The sequence below is a fragment of the Notolepis coatsorum genome, assembly GCF_963971535.1.
Source record: "Notolepis coatsorum genome assembly, chromosome: 10".
In the NCBI taxonomy this organism is placed as follows: Eukaryota; Metazoa; Chordata; class Actinopteri; order Aulopiformes; family Paralepididae; genus Notolepis; species Notolepis coatsorum.
Genome location: NC_140174.1, coordinates 116,704,482 through 116,725,523, shown reverse-complemented (window position 1 = coordinate 116,725,523; position 21,042 = coordinate 116,704,482). Strand labels below are relative to the sequence as shown.

The following is a 21,042-nucleotide window of genomic DNA, read 5'->3' as shown; positions in this document are numbered from 1 at the left end:
TTAATAAAGTTTTCAATCAATCAATCAATCAATCAAGCAATCAATCGGTCACTGTACCCATTCTACAATCTGTTAATAAAGTTTTCAATCAATCAATCAATCAATCAATCAATCAATCAATAAATCAAGTACCCATTCTACAATCTGTTAATAAAGTTTTCAATCAATCAATCAATTAATCAATCAATCAATCAATCGGTCACTGTACCCATTCTACAATCTGTTAATAAAGTTCTCAATCAATCAATCAATCAATCAATCAATCGGTCACTGTACCCATTCTGCAATCTGTTAATAAAGTTTTCAATCAATCAATCAATCAATCAATCAATCAATCAATCAATCGGTCAGGTCACTGTACCCATTCTACAATCTGTTAATAAAGTTTTCAATCAATCAATCAATCAATCAGGGCCTGTGGCGGTCACGTGTACAGTGGTGCAGTCGTGGTCACACCCGGTTACACGCCGTGTTACCAGATCACTGAGGCAGAAGTACGCGCGATCGCGCACGGATGTGTACTCGCGTGTACGCGCACACAAAAATGCGCTGTATCCATTCGTTGTGACTAGTACCCGGCCACCGTTTTACATAACAAAAAGCGCAGGTAGACTAAGTGTCTGGGTGTTGGCTATCTGAATGCATCTCCCCCTTCATTCTGTGTGACACAGGCAGTGGAGGTGAATACTAATGTGGCTCGGAATTCGTGATGGGGGTCTACCTGCTTATGATATTGAATCAAGCGTCTGTGCTGCGCGCCAGCTTTCCACGTGCACATTCACACAAATAGAGAGCAAGAAGAGCTTGTATGATAGAAAGATTGCACTTGCGTATATGCGCTTGTGTGTGTGTGCGTGTGTGTGTGCGTGCGTGTGTGTGTGTATAAATCAGTTCTGTGCGCATGCACGTACCCGCGCGAGCGTGCGCATGCACGTGGCGTGGCGTGTTACCAGTTCCCATATTACGACTGCACCACTGCACGTGTACCCATTCTACAATCTGTTAATAAAGTTTTCAATCAATCAATCAGGGCCTGTGGTGGTCACGTGTACCCATTCGGCAATCTGTTAATAAAGTTTTCAATCAATCAGTCAATCAATCAATCAATCCCGCAGTGCAACGTGACCCAAATCAGCCAATGCCCGCAGTGCAAACACTCCAATTCAGCCATTGGGTGGGACGGTCACGTGACCCAAATCAGCCAATGTAAGCGAGGGGTCTCTAAGCGCGGGGCCTCTAAGCGCGGGGCCTCTAAGCGCTGCTACTGTGTTGGTTCTGGGGTTCTGCAGCTGCATACTATTGAAGTAGCCACCCCCTAGCCCCGCCCCCCACACACACACACACACACACACACTACTACACACTCTCACACACACAGTACTACACACTCACACTGGACTACACACCCAGTCACCTCAGATCTGGCGGAGCACGCACCGCAACGCAACTATCCTTCACCGCACAAAGTAACAACAGCAGCAGCTCCCGCACATCTCCACTCAGCCGTCAGACGACATGGATTGCGGATTAATCACGTCGAAGTCGGTCCTCCTGCTCCTAAGTTTGATCTTTTGGGTGAGTTGAAACGTGCAATGAATCTGTTTGAAACTCCAGGCAGAAATGTGTCCTATAATGGGGTTTAAAGTGGCCTGTGACTTTGGATATTGATGTAAACAACATGAGCTGTGTAGGGCTGTCTGCTATGATAGTGTAGGCGATGTTATTATGAATCATGGCATTGCTTCGTTTTACTGTTTGGCCAGTATGATAACTTAAGACTGTTCATCTTTTTTTTTTTTTTTTTTTTTTTTTTATCTCAGTCACATAGTAGCTTGATCAATTCATGATACTGTGCGCGGTGTTGTCATCAATCATCATCTCCAATCTTCCGTTCCTTACAGTACTGTTTGTGATACAAAAAGTGTCCAGAAAAGAGTGTATATACATTTGACGTAGAAACTGTACATTGGAGGAGGTTGGGTAGGTGGGGTGGGGATAGGGGGGGGGGGACTGTACATTGGAGGGGTGGGGGGGTTGGTGGGGGACACTGTACATTGGAGGGGTGGGGGGTGGGGGGGGGGGGGTTGGTGGGGGACACTGTACACTGTTCATTGGAATACTGACAAAGCCATACTTGGTCATTTACTGTACAACTGGGTTGGGACATTTGTAGGGGCCAGTTTTAAATTGCAGTCTCCCGTATGTGTTCTTTGAGAGTGTATAGATGTAAAAATATATGTTAGCTTATGTTATTTTAACAAATAATTTTAGTTTATCAGAACCCCATATTACTCCATCAATCAATGATCAAACCATTCAAGTAAATAACAAAGAAGAATATCATCAAATACAAGCTATGACATTAAGTTTGTTCAAAACCTTTTTGTCACAGTCAAGAGGGGCAGAACTAACAACTGTGAGCTGCAAAGAACGCGTGGGACAGATGTAGCAGATGTTACAAAAACAAATGGCTGCACACAACCTTGCAGAGGCCATACATCCAACTAATGGAAGATAGTTTAATTAACTTTAATTAACAGATTGCAGAATGGGTACAGTACAGTACAGCTCAATATACACAATTGTTAAGGGGATGCAGACCAGAGAAAGACTTTCGACTTGTTTACATCAGGGTCCCCCATTTTCAATTCGTAATGAAATTGCTATTATGTGTCTGCATGAACACACAACTGTAACTGTACTCAAAAATAACAAAATAAGGGTTGTCTCAGTTCACAACTATATTGGTCAAGTTTTGGGTGGGACTTGTTTACGTCCCTACAGCTTCTTATTCAATTGAGCGAGATGCTCGGTTATGTCACACAGCCAGCATGCATCTGACAGTTCAGACAATATTTCTTCAACCCTTTGTTACCTATTCCGCCTGGATCTTTTTTGTATTTTGGGCTGTAAAATTGTCAAAGAATGTCTGAGGAGTAAGTGCTTTTGGCTTTTTTCCTTTGTTACTTCATCAATACCTCAGATGTTCAACACACATGTATGTGTAAGAATGTGTAATAACTAAAGCTGTCAAAGCTTTATTAACGCATTAACCCACAATTATTTTAACGCCGCTATTTTTTAACCCAAGATTAATGTAAAAAATTTTTTTTTTTTTTTTTTTTTTTTTACCAGAACTCTTGGGGGGCCACATCAAATGACGTGGCGGGCCGCATTTGGCCCGCGGGCCATGAGTTTGACACCTATGCAGTAGAGGTTTCCTCCATGTTAAGCCCATCGTCGTTATTGTTCATTTGCACAAGTATGCGGGTCAGTTCAGGAGCGTGACCAGTTCACACTGGAATCTGATCTTGGCCACAGCCAAGATCTGAGCATTAAATCACAATTGAGCACTAAGGCCTGCAGTGTGAACATGGCAATGGAGACAGATTGTGGTTTTCCTTTAGATTTACCCTGAAATGGGGCAGCTAGGTGGCGCAGTGGGCAAGGCGCTTGCCACCAATGCAGGAGATGCTGGGTTCGAGCCCAACTCTCGGCGTTGCTACCAGCTTGGCTGGTCGTTCATACTAATACAATTGACAGTATTAGGGGGTGGGAAGCTGGTGGGTGGGAATCGGACGTTGTGGACAGCGACTCCTACAGGTCGGTTGGTGCGCCTGCGCAGTAGAATCAGGAAGCAACGGGGGCGGCGTGTCCCTCCCACGCAGACCCTCGCCGCTGAGAGATTGCGCTGTGCAGGTGAAAAGATGCGACGGCTGCCTCCTCGAGTACCGGAGGGGACACGTGATGCAAGGCTTCGTCCACATTGCAGCCGGCTTGTGGGAGGCATGGCCTACCAACGTTCGAGACAGGGGAGGGTAGAATTGGACAATATGAAATTGGGGAAGGGACAAATATAGAAAATGGGGAGAAAAGGTAGATAAAAAAAAATTATTTACCCTGAAATAGTTTAAATAATGAAACAGGAACGGTACAATAATAATGTATAACAAGGACACCCCCTTATCCCCTTCATTTAGACTCTGAAGTCTTTTCTCTGTGATACGACCTCAGTACATCTAGACTCTGTGAAGTCTTTTCTCTCAGTGATACGACCTCAGTACATCTAGACTCTGTGAAGTCTTTTCTCTCAGCGATACGACCTCAGTACATCTAGACTCTGTGAAGTCTTTTCTCTCAGTGATACGACATCAGTACATCTAGACTCTGTGAAGTCTTTTCTCTCAGCGATACGACCTCAGTACATCTAGACTCTGTGAAGTCTTTTCTCTCAGCGATACGACCTCAGTACATCTAGACTCTGTGAAGTCTTTTCTCTCAGCGATACGACCTCAGTACATCTAGACTCTGTGAAGTCTTTTCTCTCAGCGATACGACCTCAGCACATCTAGACTCTGTGAAGTCTTTTCTCTCAGTGATACGACCTCAGTACATCTAGACTCTGAAGTCTTTTCTCTCAGTGATACGACCTCAGCACATCTAGACTCTGAAGTCTTTTCTCTCAGTGATACGACCTCAGTACATCTAGACTCTGTGAAGTCTTTTCTCTCAGTGATACGACCTCAGTACATCTAGACTCTGAAGTATTTTCTCTCAGTGATACGACCTCAGCACATCTAGACTCTGAAGTCTTTTCTCTCAGTGATACGACCTCAGTACATCTAGACTCTGTGAAGTCTTTTCTCTCAGTGATACGACCTCAGTACATCTAGACTCTGTGAAGTCTTTTCTCTCAGTGACATGACCTCAGTACATCTAGACTCTAGTAGACTCTGTGAAGTCTTTTCTCTGTGATACGACCTCAGTACATCTAGACTCTGTGAAGTCTTTTCTCTCAGTGATACGACCTCAGTACATCTAGACTCTGTGAAGTCTTTTCTCTCAGTGACATGACCTCAGTACATCTAGACCAGGGGTCTCAAACTCGCGGGCCAATTGCGGCCCGCCGGATGATATTTTGCGGCCCCCTACTGGACATCACATTTTATTGTTAATGCGGCCCGCGCGCAACTGTTTGCTGAGTCGTTGCGTGAGAGTTGGACGTTTTATTTATTTTATCACTTGTAGGCTACCATAGCGCAGGCTCATGACAGCAACGTTATGTTAGTGACTTGGTTGAAACGTGATTCCGGAGTGATATCAAGTAAAGTGGAAGCAAATGCATCCTCGCTATCTCTCTCCTCTGCGAGCAGTGCTCTGCATGTCCGGCTGCACTGCCACTGTCTGTCTGTGTACGAGTCTGGTCCAATCACACACGCGTCCCGTCAGCGTTTTTCCCCCTCACCCACAGTCTGCGAATCAGAGGCAGAGTAAGGGAGTAGGGCGGGTCTTCACGGACTACATGTCGTCTCTCTCTTTCAGTTCAAGTCGGAGCAGAGTTGGCAGCGCATCTACAGTAAACTCGCTCCCAGGTTTATCTCTGTGAGATAAATGTAGCTATTAGCCTATTTTCGCCAGCAGGCAGCCAGCAGAAAAATATGGCATTTTCAAAGATGGTCAGTAAAAGAAAAGTCGACTGCAATTCAAAGGTGAATGGACGGAAAAATATGCGTTCATCCTGAGTCCCAGCCAGGGGCGTAGCTGGAGATTCTGGGCCCCATGAAAGAATCAATTTGTGGGCCCCCAATCTATAAAAAAAGTTGGGGCATTTATTTATTGATAAACGCATAATATGGTTTTTACCTATTTTTTTATAATACAGGCAATTATACTTTTGAGTCATCTACATTAACTTACTTTAGGATAATAATAAAACCATATTAATAAAAAGATAATAGTGTTCTCTGGGCCCCCCCCCCCCCAGTGCTGGGCCCTTGGAATCATCCTAACCTACCCCCCCCCCCCCCCCCCCCAGCTACTCCCCTGGTCCCAGCATCAAACCAATTATGTGACTATATGCCAAGAAACGGTAGCTATTTGAAAATAATGTATGACTGAAGTGATGGAGACCATGTTTGAAGGCAAACAAAAGCAAATCCCCCTCAGATCGCACAGCAACCAGAATAACTGAAATACTGGCTGGTGATTTGATTAAACAGCTTTGTGATAGAATAAAAAAAATGCACAGTGCATTCAAGTTCAAGTTCAAGTTTCTTTTATTGCCACACGGCCAGGCCGGTGGAATTTGAGCACGGTGCAGGTGGTAGCTGCGACAATACACCACATGGAACACAACATAACATCAACACCAACATAACATAACATAACATACCATACATAACATAACAGCAGGGGGTGAAATTAGGATGAGTTGGAGTTGAGTAATTGTATGGCCTTGGGGAAGAAGCTGTTGTTGAACCTAACCGTGCGACTACCTAGTGACCTAAACCTTCTACCAGAGGGGAGGAGTTGGAAGAGGTGATGAGCTGGGTGCAGGGGGTCACTGATGATTTTGTGTGCGCGTGTGATGGTGTGATGTTTGTGTATGGAGTCCAGGGTGGGGAGTGTGCAGTTAATGATAGCTGTGGATGAGTGTGAGTGGATGAGTCCACTGACACCACTAAGAAGCCTGAAGAACCGTTCATGTCTGAAGAACTGTTCATGTTCTGAAATGTTATTGCTAAAGATTGAGAAGATTGGATCAGTTCAGTTGTACTTTTTTTTTGAATACTTGAAACCCTTTTTTTGTGGAATATTTGATGCGGCCCAGCCCCAGCCTCACCCAGACTCTACCTCCAGCGGCCCCCAGGTAAATTGAGTTTGAGACCCCTGATCTAGACTCTGTGAAGTCTTTTCTCTCAGTCATACAACCTCAGTACATCTAGACTCTGTGAAGTCTTTTCTCTCAGTGATACGACCTCAGTACATCTAGACTCTGTGAAGTCTTTTCTCTCAGTGACATGACCTCAGTACATCTAGACTCTAGTAGACTCTGTGAAGTCTTTTCTCTCAGTGACATGACCTCAGTACATCTAGAGTCTAGTAGACTCTGTGAAGTCTTTTCTCTGTGATACGACCTCAGTACATCTAGACTCTGTGAAGTCTTTTCTCTCAGTGATACGACCTCAGTACATCTAGACTCTGTGAAGTATTTTCTCTCAGCGATACGACCTCAGTACATCTAGACTCTGTGAAGTCTTTTCTCTCAGTGATACGACCTCAGTACATCTAGACTCTGAAGTCTTTTCTCTCAGTGACATGACCTCAGTACATCTACAGGGCTCTACAGTGCGACCATATTGCTCGCATATGCCCCTAAAAATATGTGTGTGCGAACCTCAAAAGTCAATTACGCGCACGGTGTGCGAACTGCTGATGACAGCCTAAGTCGTACTTTTTTTTTCCTCCGCTGAGAATCGTTAAACAACTACAAGTCCCACATTGCACTCAAGCCAACGGTCCAATCACAGTAGAGTGAAGTGACTGGTTTCATGGGAAATAAAGCAAATGACCAATCGGAAGCTCTCATTTTGCTTGTCTACTTCCTGAAACTTCGCCATTGCGATCAGGGCTCTCGTTTTCCGAGACACTAACTTATTATAGTCTCTCTCTTACCAATAGCAATAGATTTTAGAACACCTAGATTTATCGATAGCAATAGTAATATAACGTTAATGCAACAAAACTAGGGATGCCCCGATCGATCGGCCACCGATCGTTATCGGCCGATAATCAGTATAAATATGCGATCGGTGATCGGTGATAATGTTTTATTTTCACAGATCGTCAAACCCGATCTCACTGACTCACTCGCTGTCGCTGAGTTCTGTCTCAGACACCGGTGGTGCGGCATCTGCTCTCGAGTCCAGCCCCTCCCGCACGCATGTAAACACGGGTCTAGTCTAGTGAGACACGGGAGGACGGCGTGTCGGCGTCTCCCTGAGCTAACGTTAGCTTAGCTACCGTTACAAAATGACCCAGTCAACTATTCACTTTTAGTTTAATACATGATGAGGCATTGTCTAACCGAACGGTATCTAGCCGGCCAGCTACCGATAGCTCCTGACATCAACAAATGCTCCACAAAGTCTAGTAGGTAGGTATGATACCTGTTAGCTGTTAGCTGTTAGCTCACGTTAGCGCAAGTTAGTTCACTGTTAAAAACTAAATGTCCCATTGAACTAAATAATTCACTGAGGCGTTGTATTAACGTTATATATCTGGCTAGCAGTAGCTACAGATAGCTTCTGATATCAATGTCTTATAACACTGATTCGATGCGTATATTCGAGCTGAGGGCTTGCTGAGCACAGTTAAGTAATGTTATACCAATAGGGTCCAGGTGCAGCGCCAGAGAATCCTGGCCGTAGCTCGAGGCTACTCGAGTATAGGTCCAGCTGCAGCTCCGGAGAATCCTGGCTGTAGCTGGAGGCTACTAGAGTACACACAGACAGTGGAGCTTGTTGCGTGGTGGCGATGTCTCGCAGATAATACAAGTACAAGTCTAATTATATAATATATATATTTTATAAAAAAAAATTTAAAAAAATGTATATAAAATAAACTTTAATTTTTTTTTAATCAAAAACGATCAGTATCGGATCGGTATCGGCCGATATGGCTCTCGGTGATCGGTATCGGTGGCAAAAAACGTGATCGGGGCATCCCTAAACAAAACGAATGCCTTGCTTTGTTAATCATAACGTTGATGCAGTAGCGTATGTCGGTGTGTTGGCTGTAACGGACATGACAATAACATAACGTGTACACATTAAAATTGCGATAATCTATTCTAACATTTTCAAATCGATGCAGTTGAATTTCCCCCTTAGGATCGATGCATTGTTACACCCCTACACCAAAGTCACTGGCCCACTGTGTATCTGTGTGTATAATAACTTGGCTAGCGTTATCAACAGCAGAGATGGGCAATAGGGTCCAGCTGCAGCGCCGGACGGCCGGAGTGCAAGCGGTGTGATGTAATTGGCAGACTCGACTGTCAATCAATGGTCTACCTGACACGCAAACTCATAAAACAATGTTTCTGTACTGGAGGTGTACAGTATTTCAATAGGCAACCCTGAAAGGATTATTTTTCTAGAAGAGCAACACAGCCAAAACATAAGCATTGTATGCATAAAAGGGGCTAAAGTTAAGTGACTGAACCTTTTGTAGCAGTAGTTTGATTTGATAGTTTATTTGATAGGGACAGCACATGTTAATGAACATCAAGGACAAAATACAAAATGTAGACATGCAGGGTTGTAGCAAGAGCTAATTTACACCCATGCACGCACAGTACAAATATACATTTATTTTTGAAAAAAGAAAAAAAACTGTTACTTGAAATATTTTCACTGTGCTCCTAAATATTTTTGGGTGCTCCTAAATTTCTTTGTGTGCTCCTACATTTTTTCATTTAGGAGCACATGTGCTCCTTGGGGAAAAAGGTTAGCGTAGAGCCCTGATCTAGAGTCTAGTAGACTCTGTGAAGTCTTTTCTCTCAGTGATACGACCTCAGTACATCTAGACTCTGTGAAGTCTTTTCTCTCAGTGATACGACCTCAGTACATCTAGACTCTGTGAAGTATTTTCTCTCAGTGATACGACCTCAGTACATCTAGACTCTGTGAAGTCTTTTCTCTCAGTGATACGACCTCAGTACATCTAGACTCTGTGAAGTCTTTTCTCTCAGTGATACGACCTCAGTACATCTAGACTCTGTGAAGTCTTTTCTCTGTGATACGACCTCAGTACATCTAGAGACTAGACTCTGTGAAGTCTTTTCTCTCAGTGACATGACCTCAGTACATCTAGACTCTGAAGTATTTTTTCTCAGTGATACGACGTCAGTACATCTAGACTCTGAAGTCTTTTCTCTCAGTGACATGACCTCAGTACATATAGACTAGGGAGGGGCATTTAAAAAATAAAAATAAAAATCCAGATCGCATGATATACTCGAGTAGTGATCGATTACTCGTGGAGGAACACAAGTTACTTAACGTTACACAGGTCGAGCTATGCACGCTTAGCTTGCTAACGTTAGAGAGCAGTGTTTAGAAAAAGTCGTCTGCCAACAAATATGTTGTTTCAACAAATGTATTCGCAAAATGGATTACCATCCAAATGTTATTGAAGACTCCTGTGACCACTAAGTAGGTTACTACATACGTCTTAACTTTTATTAACTATTTTTGACCGCAGAAATATGCCCAAATGTTCTACGTTATTTGCGTAAATGTCCGCTATGTGCCTAAAGTCAAGACTCGACAGTGTGTGTGTCCCGACCCCACTTTTCCATGTCCACAAAGAGACGAGTTTGGGTGTATCCGCCAAAGTATTTGATCGTATGCACGTTTCGTCCACGCGCACGGAACCTCAACATTTGTATCCTAGACATTTTCAACAAGTCAAAGGAAGACAAATATTAGCTAGCTTAACTAGCGCTAGCTCAAAGCATTGACGACTCAAGTTGTCAACAATAATACTTCCGGTCGGGGGGTTTCAAAATAAAAGAGCGAAGTCTAAAACACAAATTTAAGATTGATCGATTACTCACGGCTATGAGAAAACTCAATCGATTACTCACGCCCACCCCTAATCTAGACTCTGAAGTCTTTTCTCTCTGTGATACGACCTCAGTACATCTTCTTTTGGTTACTTGCTATGATGGTGATACTAGAATTTGAGCTTACCATTCTTGTTGTAAGTTAACAGTCTGTATTGTAAACCGTCTGTTAACCGTCTGTAGTGTGGTAGTGAAAGGTTAACCATCTAGTGTGGTAGTGAAAGGTTAACCTTCTGTAGTGTGGTAGTGAAAGGTTAACCTTCTGTAGTGTGGTAGTGAAAGGTTAACGTACGGTTATATCTATAACCATAGTTATACGAGTATAGCGGACGCTCTGCGTCCTTCTGGAACACATCCTTACGCCAGTATAATACTGAATAAAATCTCCACATGCACCTTTATACACCTATTCGCCTGGCCACACCCCCATCCGCTCCTCTACATAATCAGGGGTGTGGCCATACTAACAGCTCCTTCCCAAGCCTTTCACCACCAGGGCGAAGACCACGGGGTCCTCAGTGAGTCCGACGCAGAGCGTCCGCTATACTCATATAACTATGGTTATAGATATAACCGTACGTCATAGATCGTATAGCTACTGCTCTGCGTCTTTCTGGAACACAGGAGCTGAGCAGAGCGGAAGCTCGACAAATGTACCCGCTGAGGCCCCCCACAACCATCAGAACCGGGGAGGACCCGAGCCCCCGGACCCCCTAGTGGAGGACGGGAGGGAATCGGATCCGACTGTGCGAAGAGGGGTATAGCAACTCAAACGCACAGGGTGAGCAGACCGTGGGACTTACCTTCCCACAGAAGAACCCACGACTACACAAACGCCCAACCCAGATGCCACTAGGGAACGAACGGGAAGAAATAAAACCCCCGTTACAACCCCTAACATCACGGGGTCAAGGGCAAAAACCCAACCCTGTGGCAAGGCCGTAGAAGCGGAGCACTACCCAGTCCCAGGAAGGGACCCCCCGGAAAAAGAGGGCCTGGTGAGGTCAACGATGCCGCAGCATTGAGACCCCACCAGGCGGTCACTAGTGACACAACCCCCCACATCGCCAGCGTATTCGGACAGGGCCAATCCAAGAGCAGGCCCTTCCCCCCACAGCACGCCGCCCTGAAGCACTCAAAGAGGCTACACCCACAGCGGGACCAGGCAGCACACTGGGGAGACAACCCTCAAAGAGGGCGATCCCTCAATCCAGGCAACAGGCCACTCGACCTGAGCCTGGAGCACTGCGGACTAGACAGGCGCCAAAGGGGTCTGCTGAAAACAGCACCCCGGCGGCAGGGGCGTATGCTGGTATGCTGTGCACCATGTCGCAGCCTCCACAAAATAACCCGACCCTCTAGAGGGGCAGAGGCAGAGAAGGCTGACATGATTGGCAGACGTCATGAAAAGATGCGGGGGCACACTCACAGGCAGACGGGGCCAAGCCCGGCCTACCCCGAGAGTCGACTCCGCTACCAACACACCAGGAAACCAACCACCACCTTGGTTCTAGCATGAGGCGGTTGTTCCTATAACCCCCCCAAGAAAAAACTCAAACTCAAACACAACTGCGGGTATACACTGGCTATACAGCAGTACAAGTGTTTCAGTTTTCAAGAAGGGGTTAACCCAGGCCAACAGGTAGACGAAAACAAATTCGGACCTGGGCCCGGCGGACCGGGACATACACAGGGATGCCAGAGGGGTTCTACAAGAACCACCTCGACAGCCCCCTCCCAGCCCCGCCAAGCAGGAGAAGAGAGGGGCAAAAAAAGAATGGAGAAAAACCAGGCTCCTTAGCACAGCGCAAGGTACAACACAATATGGACCAAGCAACAGTGAGGGATAACACGCAGTAACATAACCACGAACACCTCCATAACATCAAACCCTGCAACGCCCAGGGCGACCCGGCATTTTCCCCCCGAAAAAGCACAAGTCCCTCAGGGTACCAGAACAGCAGAACGGGTTAACCGACCTGGTCCTACGTACACGTCGACACCCAAAACATATCAATGGTAATTCTAACAAGAACCCAGATACCGTTCCTCCAAGCCGCCTGGGAGAACGACAAGAAGCCGCTTTTTTTACAGAATAAAATACGGACATGGGTCCCATATGACGCGGCTGAGGGAAAACAACACCCCGTCAACCTGCTCCATAATAGAGGGGACGGGGAACCCCCAGAGAGACTTCCCACGTGAGAAATAAATTGAAAAGTTTATGTAACATTGAGCCACGTGACCAAAAGCTCAAGACACATATATACAGAGCGCAGCAGAACTCTTGAGTTCCTATGCACCGCAACACCAACTTGACAACAACAGAGGTCCACATATGGAGCCTGTAAAGAACTCACGTAAGTCGGCAACCAATAGAAACGCGCCCAGTGACGTACTCTATGGCGGGGGGAATCCCATGACTCAACCGACCAACAGGCAAGGAGTCAGGGAACTCCCTACCCCCCCCCCCCCTCTCCCGTGCCGTGCTGACCAATCAGTGCGGCAGGGAACCTGAAGGATAGAAGGCCCAACCCCCTGACCAATCAGAAAAGAGGGAAGGAGGGGTTTATCAGTTCACCCCCTCATGACCCCACACTAGAGCCATATGAAATCAGTTTTATTATTTTCCAAATTCCATTATATTTTTTCCCAAATTCAGTTTTTTTACATTTCAAGTGTAAACAATAGATACAGCTACTACTGACATTATCACAATGACAATGTCAGTAGCCTAGCTATATCTATTATATTGTGATGAAATATAGTAATGCATAATTTAGGCACCTTTAGTTTAATTTATTTAGTTTATAAAGGACCGTGTGTACTGACAATCATTTGCATTAAACAAATGGATGGGTGCACCAGATTTAGCTAGAAGCTATCATTTCCATCTATAGTCCTATGTACTGTAACGTTACATAGCTATTTAAGTTTATTTAGTTTATAAAGGACGGTGTGTAATGAAAGACAATCGTTTGCATTAAACAAATGGATGGGTGCACCAGATTTAGCTAGAAGCTATCATTTCCATCTATAGTCCTATGTACTGTAACGTTACATAGCTATTTAAGTTTATTTCGTTTATAAAGGACAGTGTGTAATGAAAGACAATCGTTTGCATTAAACAAATAGATGGGTGCACTAGATTTAGCTAGAAGCTATCATTTCCATCTATAGTCCTATGTACTGTAACGTTACATAGCTATTTAATCACAATAATGATTTTTGCGGGTCCAGTTGACAGAATTAGCAAAACTCCTTATCGCCGGAGGCATAAAAGTAATTAGGATACTGCTCTGCTCTGAATTTAGGGCTTTATTGCGGAGTTTCTTAGCTTCTTGACAGCGTTAACACCGAAAGCAGCGAGACGCTTGGACACTGCTGTGTTGTGTGTAACACGCAGCGGTCCCCGCCTCCCCGTTCATGTTTGCTTTGCAACAAAACGTTCCACCCAAAAACGGAATTTCAGTTCAGATTAGGCCAAATTCTGCAATATTCCACGTTTTGCAGTTGATTACATTTTTATTGGTCAATTCCGTGATTCCGTCCGCGATTCCGTGAACACTGATTTCATATGGCTCTACCCCACACCCCGGATACGATAGAAAACAAGCCGTTTAGAGGCGATACCTAGCCAGCATGCTAATGGAGAAGCGTATATCCTACCAGGATAAGCTAACCCAACGCACGCTAGTCACAGACGACAACTCGTCTGCGAACAGGGTTTATAAACAAGGCCGAAAGCTTATGTGTGAACACGACACCTGTGTTTCATGTTTCAAGAAAAAAACACAAAGGTTGAGAGAGGGTCTAAAAGACCTCGGTACAAGCTAGGGATGCACCGAATGGGGAATTCTTGGCCGAAACCGATACCGAAAATAGGAAACAGTTGGCCGAAAACCGAATGCCGAAAGGCCGAAAATGATTAATATAAATATATAAATATATGTTTATTTTTTTTTTAGCTACCTGATTATGGCAAAAGACATGATTATGGCTAAACTTAACTTAAATAATATTAATAATCACTATTATGGGCCCATAAAACATTTATTCAGCACTTTTGAATGCATACATTAATTCCAGACTGTTAAGACTAAAAGACTACAACGATTGATGACGACTTCCTGTCCTCGCATTTCCATTTCCGGTTTAACGATACATTTTCAACAACAGATTGCTGCTGATTAAACACTTCATTTAAACGGAGTAACGTTAACGTTATGTCGAGTTCATACGTGTAGTGTAGTATGAACTCGTCATAACGTTAACATTACTCAGTGTCCACTGTTGCTGCCACCGTTGCGTCGCAGATGGATGGTACACTGTTAGCTCCGTAGGTAATCCGCTCCTAGACTACTGATAGCAGTACCGTTAACGTCGGAGCTGATCAATACAAACTAATTTAGTTTAGAACCGGGTTTCGGGGGGCATCCCTACTCCCAAGAGGAGTTAGTTATCACAGGCTGTAGAATGCAGGAAGAGCTGCCAAGCTGCTCACGTTACATGTTGCGCATGCTACCGGTATGTCTGTAGTCGCGTTTTGATGACGTCATCACAACAACACTCTTATTTGACTTTCGGTGATATATTTTCGGTGCTAAAACCCTTTTGGCCGAAAGCCGAAAGAGCCGTTTTAACCATTTTCGGTAGCCGAATTTTCGGTGCATCCCTAGTACAAGCTATACACACGAGCACTTCCGTAGGTTACACTCCAAAGCTGTGGACTCAATGCCATTGTTTACCAATGTAACAGAACACACACAACCCCCTCAGACAACGGTAAAAATGTACCACTATAAGAAGAAACATATTTCTTCAGGATGAGGAAAGAAAAAGCCTTTCGACCGAGTGCTAGCTACAGGCCTTGCTAAGCACATATATATGTGTAACGGATGGTATCGTGAAGCGCAGTCAAGAAGGGCTGGGGTGAGTAGCGGTGCTATGGGTTAAACTCACTTTCACATCCTCAAAAGACGCATAGACCCAGTACTTAGAAGTGGATTCACCTCTTGGTATAGCGGTCTGTGTTGCTGCCTGCGGTGTGGGAGACCAGGGTTCGACTCCCACTCGGGGCATTGAAGTTTGAGGTGACGTCACAACCGTTACAATGGTGCCGATTGACCCGGATGCCTTGGGTGGAGTGGAGTGAGTTTGAGAGGGTGAGTGTAACGGATGTTATCGTGAAGCGCAGTCAAGAAGGGCGGGGGTGAGTAGCGGTGCTATGGGTTAAACTCACTCTCACATCCTCAAAAGACGCATAGACCCAGTACTTGGAAGTGGATTCACCTCTTGGTATAGCGGTCTGTGTTGCTGCCTGCGGTGTGGGAGACCAGGGTTCGACTCCCACTCGGGGCATCGAAGTTTGAGGTGACGTCACAACCGTTACATATGTAGCGACCAGAATGACTAAAAGTCCTGCTCTCCTAACAACCCCACAACTAGGCGAGGGTTCACACATCGTATCCCCAACATATACAGTGAATAAACTAGGGCTGTCTTAAATACTTCGAAGCTTCGAAGCTTCGTTCGATGGCACAAGTTTAGAACATAAAAAAAATGTAATTATTTTTTTTTGCCTCCAAAATCGTGCACGGTGCACCTCCATTCCAATGAATCGAAAGTAAGCGGCGCCTCGACTCCACCTCTCTACAACAAGCACGTGGAGATTATCTGTGTTGAAAACAACAAGGACATGTGCAGCAGACATGTCGACGAAGAAGTCATCAGACGTGTGGTTACACTTTAAAATATGCAAAGACAATGCCCAAAAAGCTGAGTGCCAGATATGCCAGAAGAAAATGGCATATCACAACTCTACAACAACTTTGTCAAATCACCTAAAAAACGTAAGTATCGTTGTACACGACGGCGACGCCACACAAAACATTAATAAGGCTATGCCTATGCTGCTATGACTAATGTGTTACCAAGTTGGCTAATTTAATTGTAATCATCTGCTTTTGTAGGTGCATTGTCTGATATAATTATAAATTATAAATTAAATATAATATAATTGTTTGCTTGATAGACGAAGGTTGCAACATAATTATGTAATGTCATGTCGTTGGCTGTGAGAGCAGCCCCACTGCACCCAGGCAGCGCAGCCGAGTGAAACCTTGTTGGCTGCGTCACAGTCACGAAAGGGGCTACTTAATTAATTAATCCAATCCACTTTATTTATAGAGCACATTTAAAAACAACAAAGTTTACCAAAGTGCTGTACAAGTCTCACAACATAAGATAAAACGAATATATATATTATTATAAATAAAATAAAAAATTTGAAGCTTTGAATTAAAATCGAAGCTCGGCCCCGAAGCTTCGATTGCCAAAAAAAGCTTCGAAGGTCAGCCCTAGAATAAACACACAGTTTGTAACAAAAAATAGTCCCTCACCAGGAGGGACCCTTTATTTAATGTGAACAAATCATATGGTTGGGGCGGGGAAGGGAACAGGGGGAAACAGGGGGAAAAGTCACTAGCGGCGTCTGCCGCGTGCAGCCCGGTGCTTGCCCCCACGGGGAGCGGGCCCGGAGGGACGGTTCTGGGGTGCCTGTACACGACGATCCCTACGTCACCTCCGGGCATGGGTCGGCTGGCTGCGGCGGACGAGGCACTCCCTCCACTCCTGGCCTTCTTGGCCAAGGGCCCAGTAGCGGCGGCGGTCGCGGATCCCCGACGGCGTGGCCTCCGTCGAACAGCACCGGCAGCGTCGGGTGGGGGAAAATGGGGCTGGAGCACTGCTCGCTCCTCCTCCATGTCCCTGCATGCAGCCGTCATTTGCTGCATGGCAGACCCGAACAGCCCAGCTTCGGAGAGGGGGGCCGTGAGCAGGGGAAGCCTCTTCTGCTCTGGGACCCTTGCTTGCTCCAGCCAAAGGTGGCGCTGGGTCAGAGTGGCCAGGGCGCGTATGTTCCCGGCGGCGATTCCCTGCAGCTGTATCGGGTGCAGGATGGCTCTAGCCGCCTGGGCGTGTAGAACTTGATGGTGCTCGTCCAACACCGACCCGCCCGCCATCATCCCCGACATGAAGCGCGCCAGCTGCGCAATGTTTGACATCGCAGCCAGGCTCTGTGTCGCGGCGATGAATGACTGGTCACTCCAGTTGGCCAACTGCCTAGCCGATTTCCCATGGGGAACCGGCTTCCGCAACGGCTCTCACACCACCTCGGGACAAAGGATAGACGCCATCGGGCTATCAAGCCGAGGCACCCCTTCCTTCAATCCCTGGACCAAACCCGCCACCCGCGTGACTGGCACGTAGGCGGGGGTAATAGAATAGAATAGAATAGAAATACTTTTATTATCCCGTGGGAAATTAGACACTGCAAATCGCTCAACATTTAAACATTTAGACAGGACCGGTCACAAATTAGAATAATAACACAAATCAAATCAAGTTGCCTAGGATAAGAGTAGAGTCAAATAAAATAGGATAAAATGAAATGAAATTAAATATACAGAAATAAATACAGTAAGAATATACTGAGCATACTGAGCATGGGGTAAACAATTTGGTCAATATAATTATAATTTAAATCTAACTAAATGAAATATGAAATATATATTCCAGTATTCACAGTGTCACAAGGTGCAGTATGCTTTAGGTAGTGTATTGTCCTCCTTGGGTTCCAATAAGACCTAGATCAATGTCTGGCCGCCGTCGCTGCCCCCTGTTGTGGAGACTGGAGGCCGCTAGTCGCGTCCTCCTGCCACTATTGAGCTGCCGCTCTGTGCTCAGTGATGCAGTGAGGCACAGTGATGCATTATATAGTCTGATGGCTGTTGGAATGAAGGACTTCCTGTGCCGTTCAGTGCTGCATTTGGGTAGTGTGAGCCTAGCACTGAACATGCTCCTCCTGTCAGCCAAGTCTGTGTATAGTGGGTGGGGTTTTCCCTGATGGCCTGGAGCTTAGCGAGGCTCCTCCTCTCCGCCACCCTCGCTAGGGAGTCCAACTCCACCCCAACCACGCTACTGGCCTTCCTGACCAGCTTATCCAGCCTGGTTGTGTCCACTGCTCTCAGTCCGCTGCCCCAGCAGGTCACAGCGTACAAGAAGGCGCCCGCCACCACCGACTCATAGAACATCCTCAACATCCTTGTACAGACATTGAAGGATCTCAGCCTTCTGAGGAAGTAGAGTCGGCTCTGGCCAGTGATGCGGGAGATTACCTGTCCCTGACGCACGTAGGCCTCCATTGAGGGAAAAAATGGGCAGACAACGTCCGTCTCCCTCACAGGACGACGTTGCCAGAGATGACCTATCAAGTCATCAGGGACAGGTGCAGGCAGTGGCTGCGGCAACGCCACGCCATTAGCGGCTGCGGCGGCCGTCATGAGCTCCGGGAACAAGGCACGTAATTCCCCATGCGTACCTCCCTCCGCGCAGCCCGCGTCCCTCAGGTACGGGAGGCGGCCACTCTGTGTGGTGCCACCATCCGACGAGGTTGATGGCAGGGCATCCCGTCTCGGAGTCGGAGGTTTTAACCCAACACCAGATGACGAGGGACCCCAAGGAGACATATCACACCCTGAGGGGGAGAGTGATACGTCTCCACTGGGGCGTCAAACAAGAGCACTCCCGCTCCCTCCATAAAATCCTCCGTTTCCATCGGACAAGGAGACCGAGCAGGAACACCCTCGTCTGGCTCCAGCAACTCCCCAAAGCCAGGTCGTTCGCCCCTGCAGCACACCATCTTACGACGGGAGCGAGCAGAGGCGAAGAGCTTGCGTCTCAGATCCTCCGCCCCCAGAGGAGCCGTCAGCCTATCGGCCGACCGTCCACTAGAGGGGGTACTAGAGCTGGAACTAGGCCATCTCACAGGAGACGGCCTTGGCTCACAGAAGGACGCAGAGCGGTAGCTATACGATCTATAACCTGCTGTAGTGTGGTAGTGAAAGGTTAACCTTCTGTAGTGTGGTAGTGAAAGGTTAACCTTCTGTAGTGTGGTAGTGAAAGGTTAACCTTCTGTAGTGTGGTAGTGAAAGGTTAATCTTCTGTAGTGTGGTAGTGAAAGGGTTAAACTACAGACATGTGTAGGGTGTGTGATGCATGACCTCACTCAGTATCCACTTTATACAACACAAGCTAACACACACACCTTTAAAATCGCTGCTTAAAATGCACCTCTTTTCCCCTGGCCTTTGACCAGAGTTAGCCTGCCACCTGTGCATTACGTTAGCTGTTACTCTGGACTTTTTATCTATTTTCTTGTCTCTTTTATATTGCACTTTGCTCTTTTTCTGTAGTTTTAGTGTATTTTATTTGTTACTGCATTGTATGTGTTTTTTTTTATCATGTCCTACCTGTAAAGCACTTTGGTTGGCTTTTAGTCATTGTAAATGTGCTATATAAATAAAGCTGACTTGACTTGACTTGACACACACACACACACACACACACACACACACACACACACACACACACACACACACACACACACACACACACACACACACATATACATTTAAATCCTTCCTGACCACATCAGATCTCTTCCAGTATACTATTTTGCAGTAAGGCTGAGACCACTTATCGATTTCTTTGCATGTGTAAAAAAATATATATATATATTTTTTTTTTATACTAAAATACTAGGTCTTGTGGCATGTTTTAGTTAAAACATCCCCATTTCATGTAAATTAAGTTGAATTGCAAATCTGCACTGTGCATTCAATATGCAGTGCACTCCTCCATCACATCCAGAGACCACCGACTATAACATGAGAAGGATCACTGTGGTGGTTTTGAATGGGGAAATCTGTAACACTAAAGATGGCGGCAACAACAAAGAATTGCTGCAAAATAAACATAAATTTGTTGTTTAAATAATAATAATAAAAAAAAAATAAGAACTTTTTAAATACTAATAGAAATCAATCATTTTGTCCCGATTTATTGATTCTTCCAAATGGCATATTGTCTCGGCCTTATTCTGCAGTGTCAATTCTAAAACCTGCATGGTCAAAGTCCACTACCCTAGGTGATGTGGACTACTTTCTGTTCACTAGCCAGTTGTTATTATCTAAGTTCATAAGTTAATGGCATCATTTGCTGTGTTAAAGATGTGTTGTGTTCACTCATAGTTAAAGACAGTAGAGGCTGAGTACTTTATTATCTAAAGACGGTAAGTTAGTGTTGTGTTCATTCATAGTTAAAGACATTAGAGGTTGAGTACTTTATTATCTAAAGATGGTAAGTTAGTGTTGTGTTCATTCATAGTTAAAGACAGTAGAGGTTGAGTACTTTATTATCTAAAGAGATAGTAAGTTAGTGTTGTGTTCACTCATAGTTAAAGACTGCAGGCCTTCTGGAATTAGCTAGCAAGTGTAATCACTTAGTTTAACAATGATACCACCAACTGGCAGCGCCTACACACATCGTTGGGCCATGGGTCTGGCATTCTAAGGCCAGTTTCTTTGCTGTTAATATATATATTAGGGCTGTCAGTTTATCGCGTTAATTAGATTAATTAATTACACAGCAAATAATCGCATTATGAAAATTAACTCAAAATTAATTACAAAAAAAATGTTTTTTTTTTTTTTTTTTTTTTTTTTATAATAATATTTTTTTTTGTATCTCATTCATTCCATAAGCATGTAGAATACACATTTACATTTTTT

General features: G+C 45.2%; 1 protein-coding gene across 1 annotated transcript in view; it reads left to right on the top strand.

Moving 5' to 3' along the window:
* The first annotated feature begins 1,429 nt into the window (after positions 1-1,429).
* Positions 1,430-21,042, top strand: part of tspan36 (tetraspanin 36) — an 83,757-nt gene continuing 64,144 nt past the window's right edge. Inside the window, exon 1 of the mRNA XM_084322878.1 lies at positions 1,430-1,575. Coding sequence (XP_084179004.1) covers positions 1,516-1,575 — 60 coding nt within the window. The 5' untranslated portion in view covers positions 1,430-1,515. The remainder of the gene's footprint in view (positions 1,576-21,042) is intronic.